The sequence below is a fragment of the Podarcis vaucheri genome (genome assembly GCF_965113315.1).
Source record: "Podarcis vaucheri genome assembly, chromosome: 15".
NCBI classification, from domain to species: Eukaryota; Metazoa; Chordata; class Lepidosauria; order Squamata; family Lacertidae; genus Podarcis; species Podarcis vaucheri.
The window spans coordinates 24,255,708-24,275,307 of record NC_138753.1 but is presented as its reverse complement, the minus strand read 5'-3'; the positions used below and the strand labels follow the sequence as shown (position 1 = coordinate 24,275,307).

The 19,600-nt window shown below is 45.3% G+C and overlaps 1 protein-coding gene and 1 long non-coding RNA gene across 4 annotated transcripts in view; one reads left to right on the top strand and one right to left on the bottom strand.

The window, feature by feature from the left end:
* The window catches only part of LOC309519867, a 328,690-nt gene extending 321,353 nt beyond the window's left edge, over positions 1–7,337 (top strand). Inside the window, exons 2-3 of the long non-coding RNA XR_014214028.1 lie at positions 2,954–6,784; positions 6,911–7,337. This is a non-coding gene — a long non-coding RNA (uncharacterized lncRNA). The remainder of the gene's footprint in view (positions 1–2,953; positions 6,785–6,910) is intronic.
* A 143-nt stretch (positions 7,338–7,480) lies between these two features.
* Positions 7,481–19,600, bottom strand: part of TRIM29 (tripartite motif containing 29) — a 42,404-nt gene continuing 30,284 nt past the window's right edge. Inside the window, exons 5-9 of one of the 3 annotated variants that reach the window (XM_082201030.1) lie at positions 17,796–17,882; positions 16,157–16,249; positions 12,927–13,028; positions 12,614–12,690; positions 7,481–8,142 (exon numbers count right to left, since the gene is read on the bottom strand). In XM_082201030.1, coding sequence (XP_082057156.1) covers positions 8,080–8,142; positions 12,614–12,690; positions 12,927–13,028; positions 16,157–16,249; positions 17,796–17,882 — 422 coding nt within the window. In that variant the 3' untranslated portion in view covers positions 7,481–8,079. The remainder of the gene's footprint in view (positions 8,143–12,613; positions 12,691–12,926; positions 13,029–16,156; positions 16,250–17,795; positions 17,883–19,600) is intronic. The other 2 variants (XM_082201031.1, XM_082201032.1) reach the window with 2 other exon arrangements.

Below are 19,600 nucleotides of genomic sequence, written 5' to 3'. Positions count from 1 at the left end.
TGGGACAATTTTTTTTTGAAGCAAACCCTTTTGAAGGAAATATGTTTCCCAGTTCACCCCACCCCTCCAGCCTCAGAATGCTGAATTCTGAACATGGCAACAGACACACACAACTGTCTTGCCAGGAGCCGAAGTGGCCTAAGAGCCCACTAGGGTCCAGATTTTCCTAAGGCATCCATCACAAGGGAAGAGCTGCAGCCAGCGGCAGATTTTGGGCTTTCAAATTTCAGTGGCACCCTGAACATAAGAAGAACCTGGCTGCTGGATCAGGCCAATGGCCCATCGAGTCCAGCAACCTGTTCTCACAGTGGCCAACCAGATGCCTGTGGAAAACTGGCAAGCAGAACCTGAGCACAAGAGCACCTTCGCCTCTTGTGGCTTCCAGCAACTGGCATTCAGAAACTTGGTGTGATGGCCTGGGATTCCGAGTCTGAGAGTGAACCGGAGGAATCCCAGCCGGCACAGGAGTCCCCGCCTCCAGGGCCGGCTGAACTGGAGCAAGGCCTAGATGCTGAGGAGCCTGCACCTGTGCCAGATCCTCAGGGGCAGGCACCAGGTGAGACCATTCTGGCCCCAGAGGTGCTGGAGGACTCAGTGGCTACAGGTGAGCCTCCCCCGGGGCCCAGTAACCCTTCGGCCTCTCCTGAACTGCAGAGGCTTAGGGCAGAGAGGCGAAGGGAACTGGTCTCTCCCAGGAGGAGTGCTCGCCTTAAGGCCAGGAGAGGCGGGGCTCCTGGGGGCCGGGACCGCCCCCGGCCTTAGAAGAAGATAAAGGTCAGGCAGCCCGGTCCCAGGTTGTGGGAGCAATGTCGTTGTGGAGTACCTGCTTTACCCAGACCTAGATCTGCACTCCTGGTGTGCCTGTTCCTCGCCCGGCTTCCTGCTCCTGACTCTCCGGTATTCCTGTTCCTCACCTGGCTGCCCGCTGCTGACCCACCAGTGTTCCTGTTACCCGCCTGGCTTCCTGCTGCTGCCCTACCAGCATTCCTGCTCCCCTGCTCGGCTCCCTGTTTCGGACCTCGCGTCTCGTCTAGTGATCGTCTACCCTGCTAGTGACTCTGGACTGAACTTCGGATACGGTATTAGTACCTTCCCCCCCCCCCAGGACCAGCACACTTGGCTGCCTCTGACTGTGCAAGCAGACTATATCCATCATGGCCAGCAGCCATTGACAGCCTTCTCCTCAGGAGTAGGGCTTGTGTGCCAGACCAGGCTAAACTCTGCATTTCCTTTGTTACTTCCTCCCTGGAAACTGAAATACGTCAGCAGCTGCTGCCTGAAACACCCTTTGCTTGCATCTCTGAGAGCTGGAAGCAAAGCATTGGCAGCCATTTTAGGAATCGGACAAGATTTCCTTTGATTGCCTTTTAATCACAGTAATAACGGTAATGGATGCAGCAAGCGGAATGGATGGGGAAGAGCCAATAAGCCGACATGCGTAGGATAAATGAGGAGAATTTATAGCCATCTTCTCTCAAGCCCCTCTCTGTGAAACAGCTCTGACCTGTCTGTTCATTATAGGCAAAGTTTCAAAACAATATAATTTAAAAAAACAAGGAACACATAAAGAAGCAGAGAGGAATCAACCCCTATCTTCCTCTTATGAGATGATATTCAAGGAGGTTGTAATATTGATCACTCACTTCACAAACTCTCTCCCCCCCCCCTTCTAGTGTTTCCTTGCCTTTGAGAACAAACTGCAATATTTGAAACCTTTTATTTTTAGGATGATCCCTGAACTTTACAAAACAAGCAAATCATTTCCAAGGGCTACAGGTGGTTCTTATTTTTAATGGTTGGAGCCATTAAGTACATAAGGAGGTCAGGGCAAACATCTGTGAAGCCCAGCAATCAGTTCTCATGGTGATTAAGCCTATGCTTTTTCTGGGATGCCCGTAAGCAGGAAATGAGCACAATAGCCCTCTCCTGCTTGTGATCCAGTGACTAGTAACCAGAATTGATCCTGGAGGTGATGCAGCCATTGTGACCAGTCACCATTTACAGTACTATATCTTCCGAGAATTTGTTAAATTATCTATCTGCTCCTGTGTCCTTCAGGCAGCTTGATCTGAAGAAATCAACAAAGCAAAACACCACTTTCTACACAGCATGGGAATAGATGTGGCCTCCTGCTCATAATGTAATATTGTATTATATCTAGGGAAGAGCTCAGTCTTTGCCTGCAGAAGGTCCCAGGTCCAATTGCTGGCATCTCCATGTAGGGCTAGGAGAAGAGACTGCAGTCTGAAAACCTTCAGAGCTGCTGGCAGTCAATGGCAGGAACACTGAGCCAGATAGACTACTGGTCTGACTCACTATGACAGCTTCCTGTGTGTAATGCACCTGCAGATGAAGATGCTATCAAAAGGGTCAACTCCAAGAACGGGTGGAAGTTGGCAGCTTTTGTTCCAAAATAATGACAATTGGTGGCATGCAACTAGCGTGAACTCAGAGTAGATGGATTGAAATCAACAAGGGTGTGGGTGTGAGTGTGAGTGAGCGTGTGTCGGGGGGTGTATTTATAGAGTTGGAAGTAATCCTGAGGATCATCTAGTTCAAACCCCTGCAATGCAGCTGTCCCATTCAGGGATCAAACCTGCGACCTTGGTGTTCTCAGCACCACGCTCTAATCAACTGAGCTATCCTAACTTCTCATGCTCATTCATTTCAGTTGGTCTAATCTGAGTAAGCCTAGTTCCAAATTCTACCCATTATTATTTTCTTGACTGGGTCTAACAATTAGATGCAGAGAAGATTAGCAAAGAGATAATACTGGAGAGGGAAGCCACAGAATGGGACTCTACAGCCCATGGATTTTCTGCTTGTACTTCTTGTGACGTTAACATATGAGAGTGCTGGAGGAGAAATAGTTAAGCAGGTTACCCAGTTAGGACCCGGGGGGTGGAGTCAGTGGAACTATAAAACCAGCTCTGGGAGAGGAGATCATTAGGAGTTGGGTGGGTGGTTGGAGTGGGAGTGAATTGGGATAGAGTTGTGGGTAGGTTGAGTTAGTGTAGCGAAATAAGCTGAGTCAGAAACAGTTAGCGGCTAGGAAGACAAGTAAATATCTGAGAGGTGGTTTAGTGAGTGAGAGCGGGTAACGGAAGTTATAGGACTGGATAGACAGCCCATGATTGTAATTGACAGATACCGTTTATGAAACCACACGCTTGTTAAACTGCAATAAATAAACAGAAGTTTATGTTCCAGTTTAACCCTGACTGGACTCAGTATTGTACCAGGTAGGGCCTGGGTGGTGGCAGAGAGAAATAAAATGGTGGCACAGGGATCAATAGACGGTGAAATGTCCAGGGACCCTGTGTGATCGCCACACTTCCGCTCTCCCCCTTTGTTCACCAACAGGGTACGGCCTCACTGCCCCCTCCCCACAAAGAAAGCACCTCTGCCACTTTGGCCAAGAAAGAAAAGAAGATATATTAAAACATTATAACACAACGTCACCTGTAAGAGAATTCCTGCCAAGTCCTCACTGCATACGAAGGAAAACTAAATTGTATGCACATGGGATGCCATGTGCAACATCCAAGCACAGGTTTATGTGGAAGCAGAAGTGAATTTTTGTACAAATGAAACATCTGGCAAGAGGGGAAAAAATCATTCCAAATGGAGAAAAACAATATTTTATTTTATTTTTTTTAAGTTCTACTGTTCTATTTTCAGGGACATTTACAAAGCAAAGTCGTCTACATAAACCTCCTTTTTGAAGTCAATTAACATTAACTTGTCACTATTAGTGTTTTAAACCAGCACCTTCGCCTCAAAAAGCCTCTAAATTGCCATATCATCCAGAACAGGGAATGTTGTAAAACAAAAGGCAAAACAGTGTGACAACACACACACACACACACACACACACACACACACACACACACCTCAAATTCAAAGGACAGAAATCTGTAAAAAATAAAAATAAAAAATTGCAAGCCCTTCCAAGCTAGCTCCCTTGAGATTCTCCCCTCCCTCTGATAATTTGCTTCTCATTTTGCAACCAGGGATGGATCCCTATAAAGGTCCTGCTGGTTGTGGATCAGGCCTGCCTTATGGCCAGCCCTTTTCAGCCAGGACTTTATTATTACTAATTTGTAATTTGTTAATTTTATTGTTATGAATTCCTTAAGTCATTTATGTGCCTTTTTGGGGGGCCCTGGATGTGTGGAGTTGCCTGTCTGGTTAGCAAGACACTCTTCTTGCAAGGCATTGTTGACTTCATCATGACTATGTCCAGTCTGAGGTTCAGCCCTAGAACCATTTTCTGGAGGGGAACAAACTCAAATTAAGAGCTCTTTATGGAAGAGGACCATTTTGGCTGCAGTGGGTTGTTGGGTTAGTTGTTGCTTTGGATTCTTCCAATACGCAGATGACTAGGAGGGAATTTAAAAGGAAGATCTGCAAAGCACACTCTCTTTTGGCGATCAGCTGGTTTTGATTTCCTTTCACACCACATTCATAGAATCAAATAATTGGCAGGGTTCCTGGGGAACATCAACCCATTGCAATGGAGGAATATGCAGCTGTCCCTTATGGGGATCAAACCTGCAACCTTGGCATTATCAGCACCATACTCTAACGAACTGAGCTATCCATTCAGGTCATGTCTGCCACATATGCTTTGCTTATTTACTCTAGCTTCACCTGGAGTGTTGCATTTTTTTCACTCAGTGCCACCTTTTTTTTAAAAAAGGCATTTGGGAATAAGCAAAATAAGCTTTGCCAGCTGAAGCAACACTGGTCTTGCGAAAGCTCCCTCTTTCCTGCAAGCTAATCCACCATGCTTAATCGAGATCATCAACACCACGAGGAACAAACTGCAAATGCATGAGGACTTTCAGGCAGCGATTACAAGGGGAACAAGACTTCAGGTAGTCTATTTTGCCATCTTTTAACTGTGATGATGCAAATGCATTTTGCTTGCATTATGCCTCATCCCACAGGTTAGCAACAGATCCATATCCCCAATTACGTGGCTTTATTTCAGTGGGGATAGCTAAGGAGGGGCAGCCTCAATTGACTTATTTGGGACATGGAAATGTGGATAGGAATGCAAATGATAAAATTCCGCATTGTCTCTATGGAATGGGAGGGGAGATGTAATGCATGTCCTTCTTGCTCACTGGAAACCTGGACGTGATGCTCTCATCAGCCTGTTCTCAACTGGCCTCTCTCCAGCTGTCTTCATGGATAACTTACAGGCATTCTTTCCAACATAAAAAATGGTTATGCTAAATTGAGTGGGGTAGGGAGGCTTCATAGTGCACTAATAGAACAAGACAAATCAGTCACCATCATGAGATCTAGCAACCTGCTCTGAGCTCTCTCTTTTTCTATCTTGTTTGTTTATTTTTTAAAAACACTAATGTGTAATTTTTATTACCTTAAAGAACTTTCACCCTGAAATGAAGGCAACAACAAAGCAAGAGCAGTCCAAAACAGGGACAAACAAAATTCAGGGTGGTTGTCAGGGAAGAACAGGTTGGGCTACAGAGAAAATTTCTTCAGCAGGTTACGAAATCTTTTTCTACAGATGGTATCAATAGGACCTTGGATGAGAGGTGCTTCCCCCTCTAAGGAACTGTTTAGAAGTGAGACAAGATGGTCCTTAGGGGCTTTGTTGAACTATATATTTTAAATTCCCTTTCAGTGAAATACATCTGTATCTATGCATTCCCCCACATTTCTCAGACTTCTTAAAACCTGCCTCATTTTCTGCATTTTGGAACATTTCTTCTTCAAAAAATAAGAACTCCCCAGAATATAAGGGGTCCTAGTGTCAAGATCTTTCACACCACAAACTTTTAAAAGTCTAAAGCACTGGTTTAAGAGCAGAGTGTAGTTTAAGTGGGGAGGGTCTTGCTTCTTTTTGCAGAGGGCTTAGCTACAAGGTAATCTTCAGCATGCAAAAGGTGTGACCTCTGTTAGTCAGATGCTCTGTGTGTTTGTGTGAGTGAGTGAGTATATTTCCAGGTATCAGGTGGGGGGGGGGAGCAAGCTGCTATAAAGAACAGGCGTGAACAATAAGTCCACTCACCTTTTTTGGTGGGCGGCGTTGTGTCCAGCCATCCGGGCCCCTGCAGTGATCCAGTGTGGGTAGGGGGAGTTGACGCTGCCCTGGTGATGTCCCAGCCACGTCACTGGTAGGGCCATGCCCAGTGTGGCCCAGCTGGCCAATCAGCACCAGTGGGGGCATGGCTACAGGAAATTTAACCACGGAGTGGTTGGGGGCCTCTCCTCTCTCTACCTTTTGCCGGATCTCCCAAGCCACCCACCCTCTTTTCATGCTTTGCTCTGACATGACCTTGCTATGGACAAATGCCAACCGCCATATTGTTGGGGCCGGGTAGGAATTTGTTCCACTCGGCAAATTGGCAACAGCCATTGGGTTTTTGCCTACCTTGTAGCAATATTCACAGCTTTGTGAGGTTAGGCATTGAGTAAGCCTTTCTTTGGATGGAGGGGAGGTTGTAGCCTCCACCTGCCCCTTCTCGATAAGGATATCCTGTTAAAGGGATCCAGGGGGGTGGATCCTGTCCAATGCCTGGACATGGGCTAGGGCCATGCCATGACCCCAATGGGGACCCTTCGGGGTGCCCCTATTTGATGTAAATCATAGGGCTCCCCTTATTGGTCGTTTACCCTTAGATGGACTTCCTGCAGACAGGTGAGAGTCAAGATATAGCCTGGCTTCACCCAATGCCTAAGCCAAACCGCTCACATCTGTAACCAATAAAGTTGTGGCCTATTTGAACCCATAAACCTAAATATTCATGTCTGTGTGTTCATTAATCACTAGGGAACTGCGAGTTACAGGGTCTTGGCACGCAATGGAAACCAACCTGGCTTCTCAACAGTGTTGCAATTCTAAAGGGTGTGTCCTTCCAAGGAAGGGCCCCAGTGCTTTAAAATGTGTCCAGTTTCCATTGAAGATTGAGGCTCTTGGGACTTCGTAGGAGATGGGCAGTGGCCTTCAAGCTTGGGTACCAATTCTAGGGACTGGGTGAAATGGTTCCCATGACGACTGTAGCTCTTTGGTTAGGGTGGTACAAGCCACAGCAACACCCTTGCCCTGGTTCTTGCCTCACACTGATTCAGTTCAAAACAGTAGGTGCACATACACACACACACACACACACACACACACAGAGAGAGAGAGAGAGAGTCCCATTGTAGCATTGTAAGAATAAATCTCAGAACTTCCAGTAATAACTCTTCTTCTAGATAATAAAACAAAACAAGTGAACCAGAGCATATCAGCCAATATCATCAGAGGGTTGAGGGGAAGGGAATAGCTGAGACATCTAATCAATCTTCCATTAGCAGGATAGATTTCGCCCACTTTCTTCTATAATTTGAGAAGCTGGATGGCTGGAGGGAGGGAGTATGTATCAATGGGCCACCATGCATCCTTTTGCCCATCAATTCACAGCCCATGCCCGGTTAAGTAGCAACAAGGAATTGTTAGAAGTTTGTGGGGGGTTTTCTTTTATTGCTGTTGTTATTAGCAAACAGGTTTTGGGGTTGCATCTACAAAGCAAGAGCCTCAATTAAAAGTCAACAGGGTGTCTCCGATGGGAGTGGATAAGGGTGCAGTTCTAACAAACAGAAAGCTGGATGAAAGCAATAGTGGTTACGTTGAGAACTCCAGCGGCGTGGCACAGACCTTCTGGTGGGAAGAAACGTGATGCCCAGCTCAGATTTAATCTTCCCTACTAGACACCTAGCATGAGCTAAGCAGATAGGTAGGGGGAAAGGGATGCATTATAGAACTAGGTTTGCATTTGGGGTTATTTTCTCAGGGGCTGAAAAGCTGTTACCAAGAATAACATGACGGTGCCCTAATACAGCTAGGGAGACGGTCTTCATTCCCTCCTAGAATGGGGCATGCACTACTGCATCTTCTTCCTAGAGCACCGTTCTCCACCTCCCATCAATTACAAAAAAATAAGAAAGAAAAAAGATTAAAACAGCATGGTTAATACAGCAGCAGCAGTAGAGACATCCATGAAAATTTTCATATGTTCTTCCTCTCCTAGCACAACAGACTCCTCTTGTAATCGTCTAGGATCAAGGTGCTTCATTAGAAGTGACTCCATTGCCCTTGTTGACATAGAAGGGGCGGTAGTGGGACTGCAAATGGAGAAAAAGAAAAAGCACAGGGTGATTTTAGATTAAGAAGCAGATGGATAGACTTGTTGCCTTCTGCATATCTGATACCCATTGCCCTCCTTGCCAAATGGAACTGCAAGGAGAGACAGCTCATCAAACTCTATAAGGTCCTGTGTATGCAAATTATTATCATAGACTCATAGATTTGTAGAGTTGAAAGGTACCCCCAGAATCATCTAGTTCAACCTCTCCAGTGCAGAAATCACAGTTAAAGCTTCCCTGACTGAGGGCCCGCCAACCTTTCTTTAAAACCCTCCAGTGAAGGAGAGTCCACCACCTTCTGAAGGAGTCCATTTCATGGTCAAAGCAGAAACTTTTATAACATTCAGTCAGGATCTCTTTCCTTGTCATTTGAATCCAATGGTTCAGGTTCTACCCTCTGGAGCAGCAGAAAACAAGCTTGCTCCATTGACCATCTGTCCCTTCAGATATTTGAGGAAGACTATCAGAGCACCTCTCAATCTTCTCTTCTCCAAGCTAAACAGACCCAGCTCCTTCAACCATTCCTCACAAGGCTTGGTTCCGAGATGCATTGCTGTAACTGTGACAGTTGTTGACAAAGATCTGTCACAGTCAGTCTTGAGCCAGATTGCGTAATGTGAAATAACTGGATCAAAATGGTAACAAGGAACGGCTCGTGAAATTTGATTCAGTCCAGGTTTAAAAGTGAATACTTTCCAAAACAATACGGGAAGCGAAACACATACATCCTTTGAAAATTGCGTTTCTCTAAAAATTGCAGCGCAGTTCTCCAGCCAAGTAATGTGTACAAAAATGCATATAAATGTACACTTCTTGAAAATGACATGGAAAAATGCAGTATATGGGGAGAAAATGCTTTGCAAAAGTGCATAGATTAAGAGACATTGCATGCAAATGTGTGTCTATTGGGAGATTATGTGTATGAGTCATGAGAATTTTTTGCTAATAAAGATATACATATTCACAAACTGTTGTGGCAATGTGGAGAACTAAAATTAGAACTGGAAGAATGAGAAATCAAGAGAAACTGAAAATGACGGATAAACCCATTCCTGCTCGTAACAGCAGTCTTTCATTTTTGGAATTTTTTGATCCAGTGAATTTCCTATCTTAAAGAGAGGTGGTTAGATGCAAACCCCACTGTATTAGCAGCATTCCCAATAATCCAGCTGGTTAAAAAAAGATTTATGCTGATTGTGAAGTGTTTGCAATGGGTGGTGGACAGGAACCACCTGCCCTTTCACTCGGCATCACTCTCCCTCCAAGTTCCTGCTGTTCAGCACTGCCTGGAGTATTAAAGCCATTTGCTTTATGGTGCCAATTTTGTACCTAATTAAAGAGGGGAATCAGTTACCCTTTAAATAACCCTCAATGGGTTGGTGGGACAGGCCTCCTCAAGCCGTGCCGCTGGCTGCTAGGACTCATGTTTACAGGCCTTTTTCTAAGGACTGGATTACTCAAATACATATTTAAAGCAGCTTTAAAAGCAGGATTATTGGCCCAGTAGACCATAAAAGCTCCTGCCGAGTCTCGGCAGTCCAGTGGAAGTACATCTATTCTGGGACATTTAATGCTCTTTATTTATCAGCCTGATTGTTTGCTTTTGGGTATAACTGCAATTCAAGGACCAAATGGCTCTAGCTGCTGAATATACATAGAAGGCCAACTTAGCATCGTTAGTGCAGGAAGATGGTAGAGCTGGGCAGTTGCTAGGGCTGTAACCTGTTTCAGCATCTCCAGATAGGACTGGGAACATCCCCAGGTGAGCTTCTGCCATTCAGCGTAGGTAAGACTGTGCTAGCTGTACAAAGGTCCTGATTCAGCATACAACAGCTTTGTATATTTTTAAAACTTGGAAGCCCGTCAGTTGAAGATGCCAGCTACTCTAGCAACAGGGGCAGCTCCAAGATCAAGCAGGATCCATCTCAGGTGAGAAACACATCCTTTGCAAGCCGATATGATTCCCAACATCACCAGGCAGAGCTGAAAGTGCTCTCCATCTGAAGCCCAGGAGAGCCACTTTCAGTCAGAAAAGAGTGAGCTAAAGGAACCAAAGGTCTGATTCAGTAAAACACACTTCCAGGGCCTTTCAACTTTCAGCCACTGGGAATTGAGCCCACAACCTTCTGCATACTAGGCAGAATCTCTGCCACTGAGCTGCAGTCCTTCCTGGACTCCAGGCCCAATTGAGAACAAGCTGTAGTTCCCTCTGGAGGTGCGGGAGACTCTAGAGCATATTCCCAGTTTGGGTGGCCAACTGAGATGAAAATGGCCCAGATAATCTAGCAAATTACACTAAGGATTGCATTCAACCCTGGCCAATCCCCAGGAAGCCAGTGGCAGGCATTGCCCAAAGTATATGTGATTACTCCACATTCTTTTTTCACATACTCTCTTGCACACACACAGGACATACCCATGCAGATTTGTGGAGGAGGAGATTAATGCCCCCCCCCACTCCAGTCATAAAATGATTGCTCTGCTAAGCAAGGATGGGCTGGTTGCCATCCCCAACAGGGTGCTCAGCTCCACTACACAGTTCTGTGTCTAATTTATTCCCCAACACACTCCACCAAAAATCAGTGGGGTCTTGTGGTGGGTCAGAAAAAGTTACTTGGGTGATTGGATCAGGCATCTGAACCAGGGATAACACCTCCATCCCCTGGGAGCCATCACAAGAAGCTGCCTTATACCGAGTAAGATCAATGATCCATCTAGCTCAGTGTTTCCCAAACTTGGGTCTCCAGCCGTTTTTGGACTACAACCCCCATCATCCCGAGCTGGCAAGACCAGTGGTCAGGGATGATGGGAACTGTAGTTTGAAAACAGCTGGATACCCAAGTTTGGGAAACAGCAAGCTAGCTCAATACTGTCTGCAGTAGCTGGCAGTGGCTCTCCATGGCTTCAGGCAAGGTCTTGTCTGGCCCTGTTTGGAGATGCCAGGGGCTGAACCTGGGACTTTCTGCATGAAAATGAGATGCTCCACCACTGAGCAATGTCCCTTTCATCCCTTCTATCCATATGAACAATTAGGCATGCAAGAGGGCCAAAGGTTCCACATCATACAGGCTGCAGATGTCAGTGTTCTCAAATAGCTTAAGAATATATATTTTTTCTTCATAATTTTGAAAGGCTTAGGCCAAACTGTCATGTTCCAAGAATGGTGAAATTTGCAAGCCTCCTGCCTTCTCTCTGGATGCGATGCAGTTAATTATTTTTATTAAAAACAACAGCCGACAATCAAGATTCTCTTCATCAACAGAGCTTAGCCACTATCTCTTTCTTTGATCCTCCTTAATCACTTTCTCTAAATCCTGAGTTGTCTATGGAATCGTGCTGCCCTTTTCTCCTCTGTAGATGTGAAGCACGTGAGGAAGAGCAGGGGGGAGGTAGGATATTGTACCAGAGCTGGTGTTTTATCACTTTATAGCCCTATTTGATAACTAGTATTCTTGTGGAACTGCTTTGGGAAATCCATGACTTGAGGGCTTTGCAGGACACAGCTGAGGACTCAGATGAAGGTCAGGCTACCTTCTTGGTGGGTAAGCACCAGTAGCTTATTCAGAGGCCTCCTGACCAGAGGACACAGACTTGTCACTCACTTGTGGAAGCCAACATCTACAAAATAGAATGAGGGCCATTTAACCAGCCAGCCAGCTCCTCCAAAGAGGTGGAGCGTCCCATATTTCATGCTGTCAACCAATGTAAGGCTACAGTTAGCTCCAGAATTTTGGGGTGCCCTCCCACCAGAGACCCCCATGACTCCATCCCTGTCATCCTCTCAGACGTAGGTGAATAATTGCTTGCTCCTTTCAAAAGCTAGGACAACTAGCACATTTGTCTCTGTTCTTGACCATTTATCTGTGTATTGTTTTGGGAACAGTTGCATTTTTTAGAGCTATAGCAACAACACTTTCTGATGGTTGATGATGGTGGTTGTCATATTGTGTGTTTCTTAGGAGATTTCATGTTGGAAAAAGGTGGCATGGAAATTCTGTAAGTAATAGTAAATGGACAGGGGGAGTTCTTCCCCTGTCCTCGATTTATAGTGCAACGTATGCATGTATTTTGTCTCCGAAGGCAGTGTGACTTTGAATACCAGTTGGTGGGAATCACAAGTGAGAAGAGTGTGGTTGTGCTCATGGGCTTCCCATTAGAGCATTTGGTTGGCCACTGTATGAACAGGATGCCCAACTGCAGATAAGCCTTTGGCTTCATCCAGCAGGACTCATGGAAACATAGCATTGTAGAGTTGGAAGGGACCGCAGAGATCATGTAGTCCAACCTGCTGCAATTCAGGAATTATGATTAAAGTCTCCCTAACAGATGTTCTTATGCTCTTAATCCCACTCAGTTAAACAGAGCTTACTTTCAGGTAAGTAGGGTTAGGGTTGCAGCCCAGAAGGCCTTTTGGGTGGAAGGTGTGAAAAGCGCAGGTCTAATGACTTACCAGCATGCTCTGCTTGGAGGACTTCCATGTCTGAGGTTGCACCTTAGTGGCTTGGTGCCTCACAATGGAAGGGTAAGCTGGAGGAGACACAAGGCATCTGTGGTTATTATTCCCAGAAGAACCTCCCTTGCATGCCGCTGGGTGCATTCCAGAGTTAGAGGGACACCTTGTTTAAACATAAGACTGAAAAGCACAGCAATTCCAATGCAGCCAGGTGAAACTGGGGCATTTGGAATGAATATCTTCCCAGAGAAAAGACAGAAAGAGAGGATGAAGGGAGAGGGGGAAGAACTCATAGAAGCCCTGAAAGTACCATTCTTGGTATAGAGGCTCCCGTCGGACTGCTTGCTGAAATCTCCCGGTGAACTCTGGCCAATTGGGGGGAACTGATAAGGCATCTTGGTCCCATTGCCCACTGGAAAATAGAAGAAGCAACATTACATTGAGGTGGAGTAGAAAATGCTTCTCTCCACAAATCTCTGCACATTTTGGCCAGATCCTGTGAGCCTCTGTGCCAGGACTGCAGATCGCGGAATCAGCAATAGTCCTACCATAGGCACAAAGACAGGATGAATCTGCTCCATTGCAAGAGTAACTAAGTAGGAGGCACGCACTTCTTTGAGTTAAGAAGTGGTGGGGGAGCATAGAGCCTACAATTTGGGTGTCGCTTCTTCAATAAAAGCAGGATTGAGAGCAAGAAGAACTCTACTGGAATCAAGAAACAATGGATAAGAAACAAATTTCTGTGGCTTTCACTGGCATGAACCTTGATGCCAAGTTCTCCTCAAATTTTCCAGTATTGCAGAATAAATGGGTCCTGGACCTCATCCTGCAAAGATTTCTGCCACTAGAAGTGCAATATTTAATTGATTAATCAGTTAGGTTAATTGTTTTTCAAAAACGGTTTTAACAACTAAAGAGGTGTCTCTGATAAATTGTCCAGCAGATGATGGTGGTGATAACAGTTGTTTTAAAAACTGAAGACAATCACTGCTTTGAAAGAAGCACCTCCCATCTTCTCTCTTTCAAAGGAAAGAAAACTTCAGAGATGGTCCTTGTACTGACATACTGACATATCCGTGATTCATTTAAAAAGTGGGTAAGGATGCTTCTTCCTCAGAACTATTCTTTTTATCCATATGCAAATATATCCACTTGTTGTCAATTATTTATCAATTAATTGAGTAAAACACATGTGTGTACTTGGCTAAGATTTCTTTAATTGAGTGCTAGCTTTAATTTCTGGCATTACCATAATTAGCTTGCACATTCCTGTAAAAAATCCTTCTCAATTTGAATTTTTACCCTGTGCAGAGCTGTGCATAAGGCTTTGCTGGAACAGGGCCTCTCCATCTTGCACTCTCTGCGTATCCTGCTCTGGGACTCACTGACTTGTATTTATGGATGCGTTCACACAATAAGGTCTGGTTTACAATGCCCTGGAAGGATCCTTTGTGGTAATTTGTCTTTGCCACCTCCCGGTGTTGTTTTGTGTAATGTTTGCTAAATAGTGATGCTGGGATTCGGTGTAGCTGCTTGCACAGAGCCATAACAAACTGCAGTGTGCACTCACCAAGAGATGCTCCCACCAGTATTTACAGGTTCATCTGGATGGGCCTGAAGCGCAAGGAGCAAGTTTGCTGTAGTGAATGGCAAAGGGGCATTACACTGCTTGCCTGCCCGTCCTCCCACTGAGCCACTGCTGCATACTGGGAGGGAGGGAAGGGGTCAGCATGGTACAAATTCACCAGCACGAGCACCAGAATGGCTCAACAGGCTTGTTTCCAGCCCACCAACCTCTGCCACCTCGCCCCTCCCTATTTCCATCCCGGTATGCAGCAACAACTCAACCACAGGGAGGTCAGGTCAGCAGCTTCCCACTAGGGGCCACTCACTGACTCCAACATATAACTGACATGATAAATAACAATGATTTTATTATTTAAACCCAAGGGTTAACGATGCAGCTTTATACTGTGTCAGATCATTGCTTCATCTTAGAACATAAGTAGAATCTTGCTGGATCAGTCCAACTAGTCCAGCATCCCCTTATCACAGTGGCCAACCTGATGCCCATGAGAAGCCTTCAAGAAAGACCTTAGTACAGCAGCACTCTCCCCACTTGTGAGTATCAGGAACTGGTATTCAGAGGCATATTGCATCTGATAGCAGCTGTAGAACATAGTTGGTGTAGCTAGTAGCCATTGATATCCTACTCTTCCATGAATTTGTCTAAACTGCCATTACAGCCATCATTACTACACCATGTGGGAGTGAACCTCATAGTTTAACTATGTGCTGTGTGAAGAAATACTTAGTACTTTCTTTTTTGTTTGTCATGAATCTTCCAATGGACATCTTTGTAGGATGATGGAGATAGCACAGTCAGTAGAGCATGAGATTCTTAACCTCAGGGTCACGGTTTGAGCCCAACGTTGGGCAGAAGATTCCTGCATTGCAGGGGATTGGACTAGATGACACTCATGGTCCCTTCCAACTCTACAATTCTATGATTCTATGACCCCAGGTTCTGGTATTATAAGAGAATGTATCCATTCTTTTCCAGTGGATAGCTGGAGAAAGATCAGGACCACGACTATTTTCTCCAGCCTCCCCCAACTATGGGACCTTCAGATAATTGAACTACAACTCCCATCATATCTGACCATTGGCAATGCTGCCTGCAGCTGATGGGAGTTGGAGTCTAAAACAGCTTTGGGTCACTAGGCTGGGAAAGGCCGGTCTACTCTAATGATCCAAAGTCCAGCTCTGACCTAGACACGGGTACAAATGGTGAAAACCTAATGGCACTGACCAAGGAGACATTGAGCCTTAGCTCAGCAACCAGAGATCCTTCCCACAAGCCCAAGACTCCTGGACCCAAGACCTCTAAATCTAGACCTGTAGAGAATATCAGCCCCAAGCCTGATTCATTATAGGGATGTGCATTTTCATCCCTAAAGTCCTTGCATTCTGATGGGTCTGCTTGCTAACACATGCAGTGTCTAGCTCAAGGTCATGGGCAGGTGAGGGTGTGCTGTGCTCCAGGCCCTTTAAGGATTTGCATTCTTCAGCAGGAGGGTGGAGCCTGAGATGAGCTGTCATGCCTAGGGAGCATCAAAGGGCTCAGTTGAGTCAGTGCTCTTGTTGGAACAACTCCTCTGCTCGTTGGGTTCTGTCTGAGATCCTCAAAGGTCTACTACCTCTGACTGTCCTAATTTTCAGGATTCTAACTAAAGAACCCATCCTGACTTTCTACTCCACACTGCCTGCCAGACCTTCTCAGCCCTCTCAGGGGCTCTAAATCACCAGCATTGGGCAGCAGTGGTTTTTGGGAGGTCCTGCTAGCTCATGCTTTTTCTTTTTAAATGAAAGCACTGAGGGGTTGGACCCGGGACCATCAGCTTGCAAAGCAGATGCTCTCCTGCTAAGCTGTGGCCCCAGGGGTGAATGAAAAGATAGCAACTTTGTAAAAGGGAATTGACAGGGTAAGGTGGAGTGGTGCACCACCAGCGGCAGCACTGAAGGTGTGAAGAGTAGTACCTTTCAGGGAGTAAGCAGAGTTCCCTGCTGTAATGGATTCCTCTGCAGTCTGCAAGGCAGAAAATTCCCAGGCTCTGGTGTTGTAGTTTCCTCCTAGATGAGAGAATTCATTTAAGGAATTAGTTGGTGTGAAAAGAAATTAGGTGACTGAGGATTTGCTAGGGGTGGACTTATCTGTCTATTTCAGTTTCAGTCTTCAGTTCAGTTTGGCACAATTTCTACATCACTGCACTTATTTCTTTTTCTTTTTTTGTTTTTTTTTGGGGGGGAGTCCTCAATTTTCACCAGCATTTTAGTTCACACACAATCTCCCCTAATGCACACCTACATTTTTTTGTATGCTATTTTCACTAATATAGGCACTTTATGCGAACCTCCCTCTAACATTTTTAAACTTTTCCTTATTGGTTTGGCTATTGGTTGGAGAAGAGGGAATGCAGCAGGTTCACAACATTTCCCTCCCACCTGTAGGATCTGTCCAGTGTTGCCATCTTAAAAACAATCCAATCAGCAGATTTAGAATCAGAAATAATGTACCCACTCTTAGCAGGGGAAAGAGTTCAGCCTGTGAATGAAACTGTCCATCCTTCTCCTTAGTGCACCAAAGGAGCTTTTGAGCCAAATGACCCAAAGCTCTCCCTGAGTAGCCATTAGTTACATTCATTTACTCACTCATGCTCCATCTCTCAGACTGATTGTCTTGGGGATGTCGGGACTCTGGCTTTGGAAGAGAGAGATGGAGCAGGTTAAGCTGCTCTTTGCTCGAGAGCCATCAGAAGTTTGAAATAGCCTCAAAAGAAATGGTTTTCTTTATTTATCATCTCTATATGCCATCTAGGCCTCCAAACGGGTTAGGAAGAGGACATTTAAGTCTCGCTTGGTTCTCCACTACTGTGAAATGTTCAAAGTAAAATACACAGGGGTGAATCAAAAGAATGAATTTATACTACCTGCACAGAATTATTCGCTAATTCCAGTGGTTTGTTCTCCGCTGCTTCATAGAGCAGGATTAAATGTAACGGGCTTAAGTTACAGGTTAGGTTTTGGTTGAACAATACAATAACCCTCCTGCTGTTAAGAGCAATTTAACAATGGAACCAATGACCTCGCTCTCCCTCATTGGAGGTTCTTTGAGCGGAGGGTGGCCAGCTCCTGTTGCTGAGGATAGTCCTGATCTATGGATTTCCTGCACCACACAGTGGAATTAGACTAGATGGCCTCACAAGGACCCAACAGACTCTAGCATTCCATGAAAAATCATTAGTTGCCAGTCAACAAATCAGATGAAATGGCACTAAGGGCAAATGAAGCCAGGGGGGCACAGGAGAAGAAAGAAAATGGCCTTGAGGAAAAGTACATGGCAAGGGGGACAAAAGGGTGCTGAACGCTGAGACAACACAGATCCTTCCATGAGTATAAAACAGCCTTCTCCAAGCTTGTGTTTCCTGGGTGTTGGAGGACTCCAACTTCCATCATTCCCCTGACCATTGACTATGCTGGTTGGGGCTGATGAGGGTTGTGGTCCATCAAGATCTGGAGATTTGGGACGGCTGATGTATAAAGCTGTAGCAGTTCGCAACACTCACACCAACAAAACTGGTAACCAGGCAAGTAGTTTTGGCTAGCCTCTGCTTCATACCTTTTGGATTCAGGAACATGGAGAACCTCTTCATGCTGTCTGGCTGGTTCCAGTCAGAGTAGTTGTTCATCATGAAACGGTGATCGCCTGAAAGTTCATAGCAGGAATGGGGGAGGAGGAATAACAACCATAAGACAAGAGGGAAAAAGCACAGAAGCAAGGAGTAGCTCCCTGGGTCTAGACTGAGAAGCTGAACCCCAGACGACTCATCAGGTACACAAAGTTCTTTTTGTGATTGTGATACATATTAAGATGTTTGCTACTTGATGACAGCAGGACCATGGGCTGAGTTGCATGTAGCTGGCACATGGAGCAAAGGTTGTGGTTGGTTATTGGCTCTTGAGAGAGCTGGGGATCCTTAGGTCAGGAGCTGGGACCCTCATTGGCCTTGTTCCACAACCACCTTGAGTTATTTTGCCTAGCTAAAATGTGCCTTTGAATTGTCATAATTCCTCTTGCTTGCCTGGACGGAGGATCAAGAGGTGTAAGTTTGTGTGTGTCAGGGTAGAAGGATCGGTCAGTTTTGGTTCTTTCACCTTTTTCCAGCCTTAAATTCAGTCCTCCACATTCCTGCAGAAATTTGCAATTATTCTGCAGCAAAATCCTCGTGAAAATTCACCAGCCTCTTAGTATGACTTTATAAGAAGCACATTTATATATGCCGATCTGACTCATGTGCCCATTTCCCCCAAGCATTTTCCCCTACTCAAATGCATATTCGTTGGTTATTTTCACTAATAAGTTTGTTTTGATGCCACTGCTTAATCTAGTGCATTGTGGGGTTGGAGAACTGCACTGCAAAATCCCCAAATTTCAAAGCTGCATTTTGACAAACAGGTTGATTTGGAAACTGAAAATTAGGCAGGCTCAGGTTAAAACACCAACAAACTCAAATATCACCTGCCGTACAAGGGTAAGGGTCTGCAGTCCTTGAGAAGGTTGCCCACCAGGGAATGTGGCATTCAGACTCAAAAAAGAAAAGCCATTCTCCTGGCTTAGCCAAAACTATGCAGAAATGGCTAAGGAGGATGTGCAAAGCTGACCTGAAGGGAAACTCAGGTCTTTCTTCTAGGCTGTCACTGGGGCATCTGTCACTGGGAAGCATCAATGGTTCAAACTCAGAATTGCATCTGATTGTGCCGTGTGATCTAATGAGTGTCCCCATGCAGAAATCCCACTGATCGGGAGGAAACCGTGTTTCACGGAAGCTGGCATTTTGTGACCTAACCTGTACTTTACGACCACCTACTAACATCTATTATCAGTTCCAGCAGAGTTCCCTTCCTTCTGCCTTCTTTCTGCTATTCCAACCCTTGCTGGAGGAGGCATCCACTTATCTGCACTCTTTGCAACTCCCCACAGACTTGACCAGCTGTGAAAATTGCATTGTAACATCTCTGAATGAGACACCACTTACAGAACCAGGTGCTAAAGTTCCCCTTTCTTTTGTAGAACAGAAGTAGGTGGAGCAAACAGAGTTTTGTCTTGGATGAGTGTAGGTGGATGGCAGTGGATGATGCAACCCTTCTCTCCTAAACTGGACTCATGACTTCTTAAAAAGAAACCCTACTACTTTAGTACCTTTCAGATTTGGTTTTATTATGTGAAGGGTCAATTAGTGATTCTGTCAATTTTGGATTCTCATTTCCAACCCTAAGTTAAATTCTCCACAGTTTGCCATTAGAAAAAAAAAAGCCCTCATGAACATTCACCAGTATTTTAGTGTGAATTTATCTCAATATACATATTTTTGTGTGCCTTTTCCCCTTAATATAGGCAATTTTGCAAAGCAATTTCCCTTAATA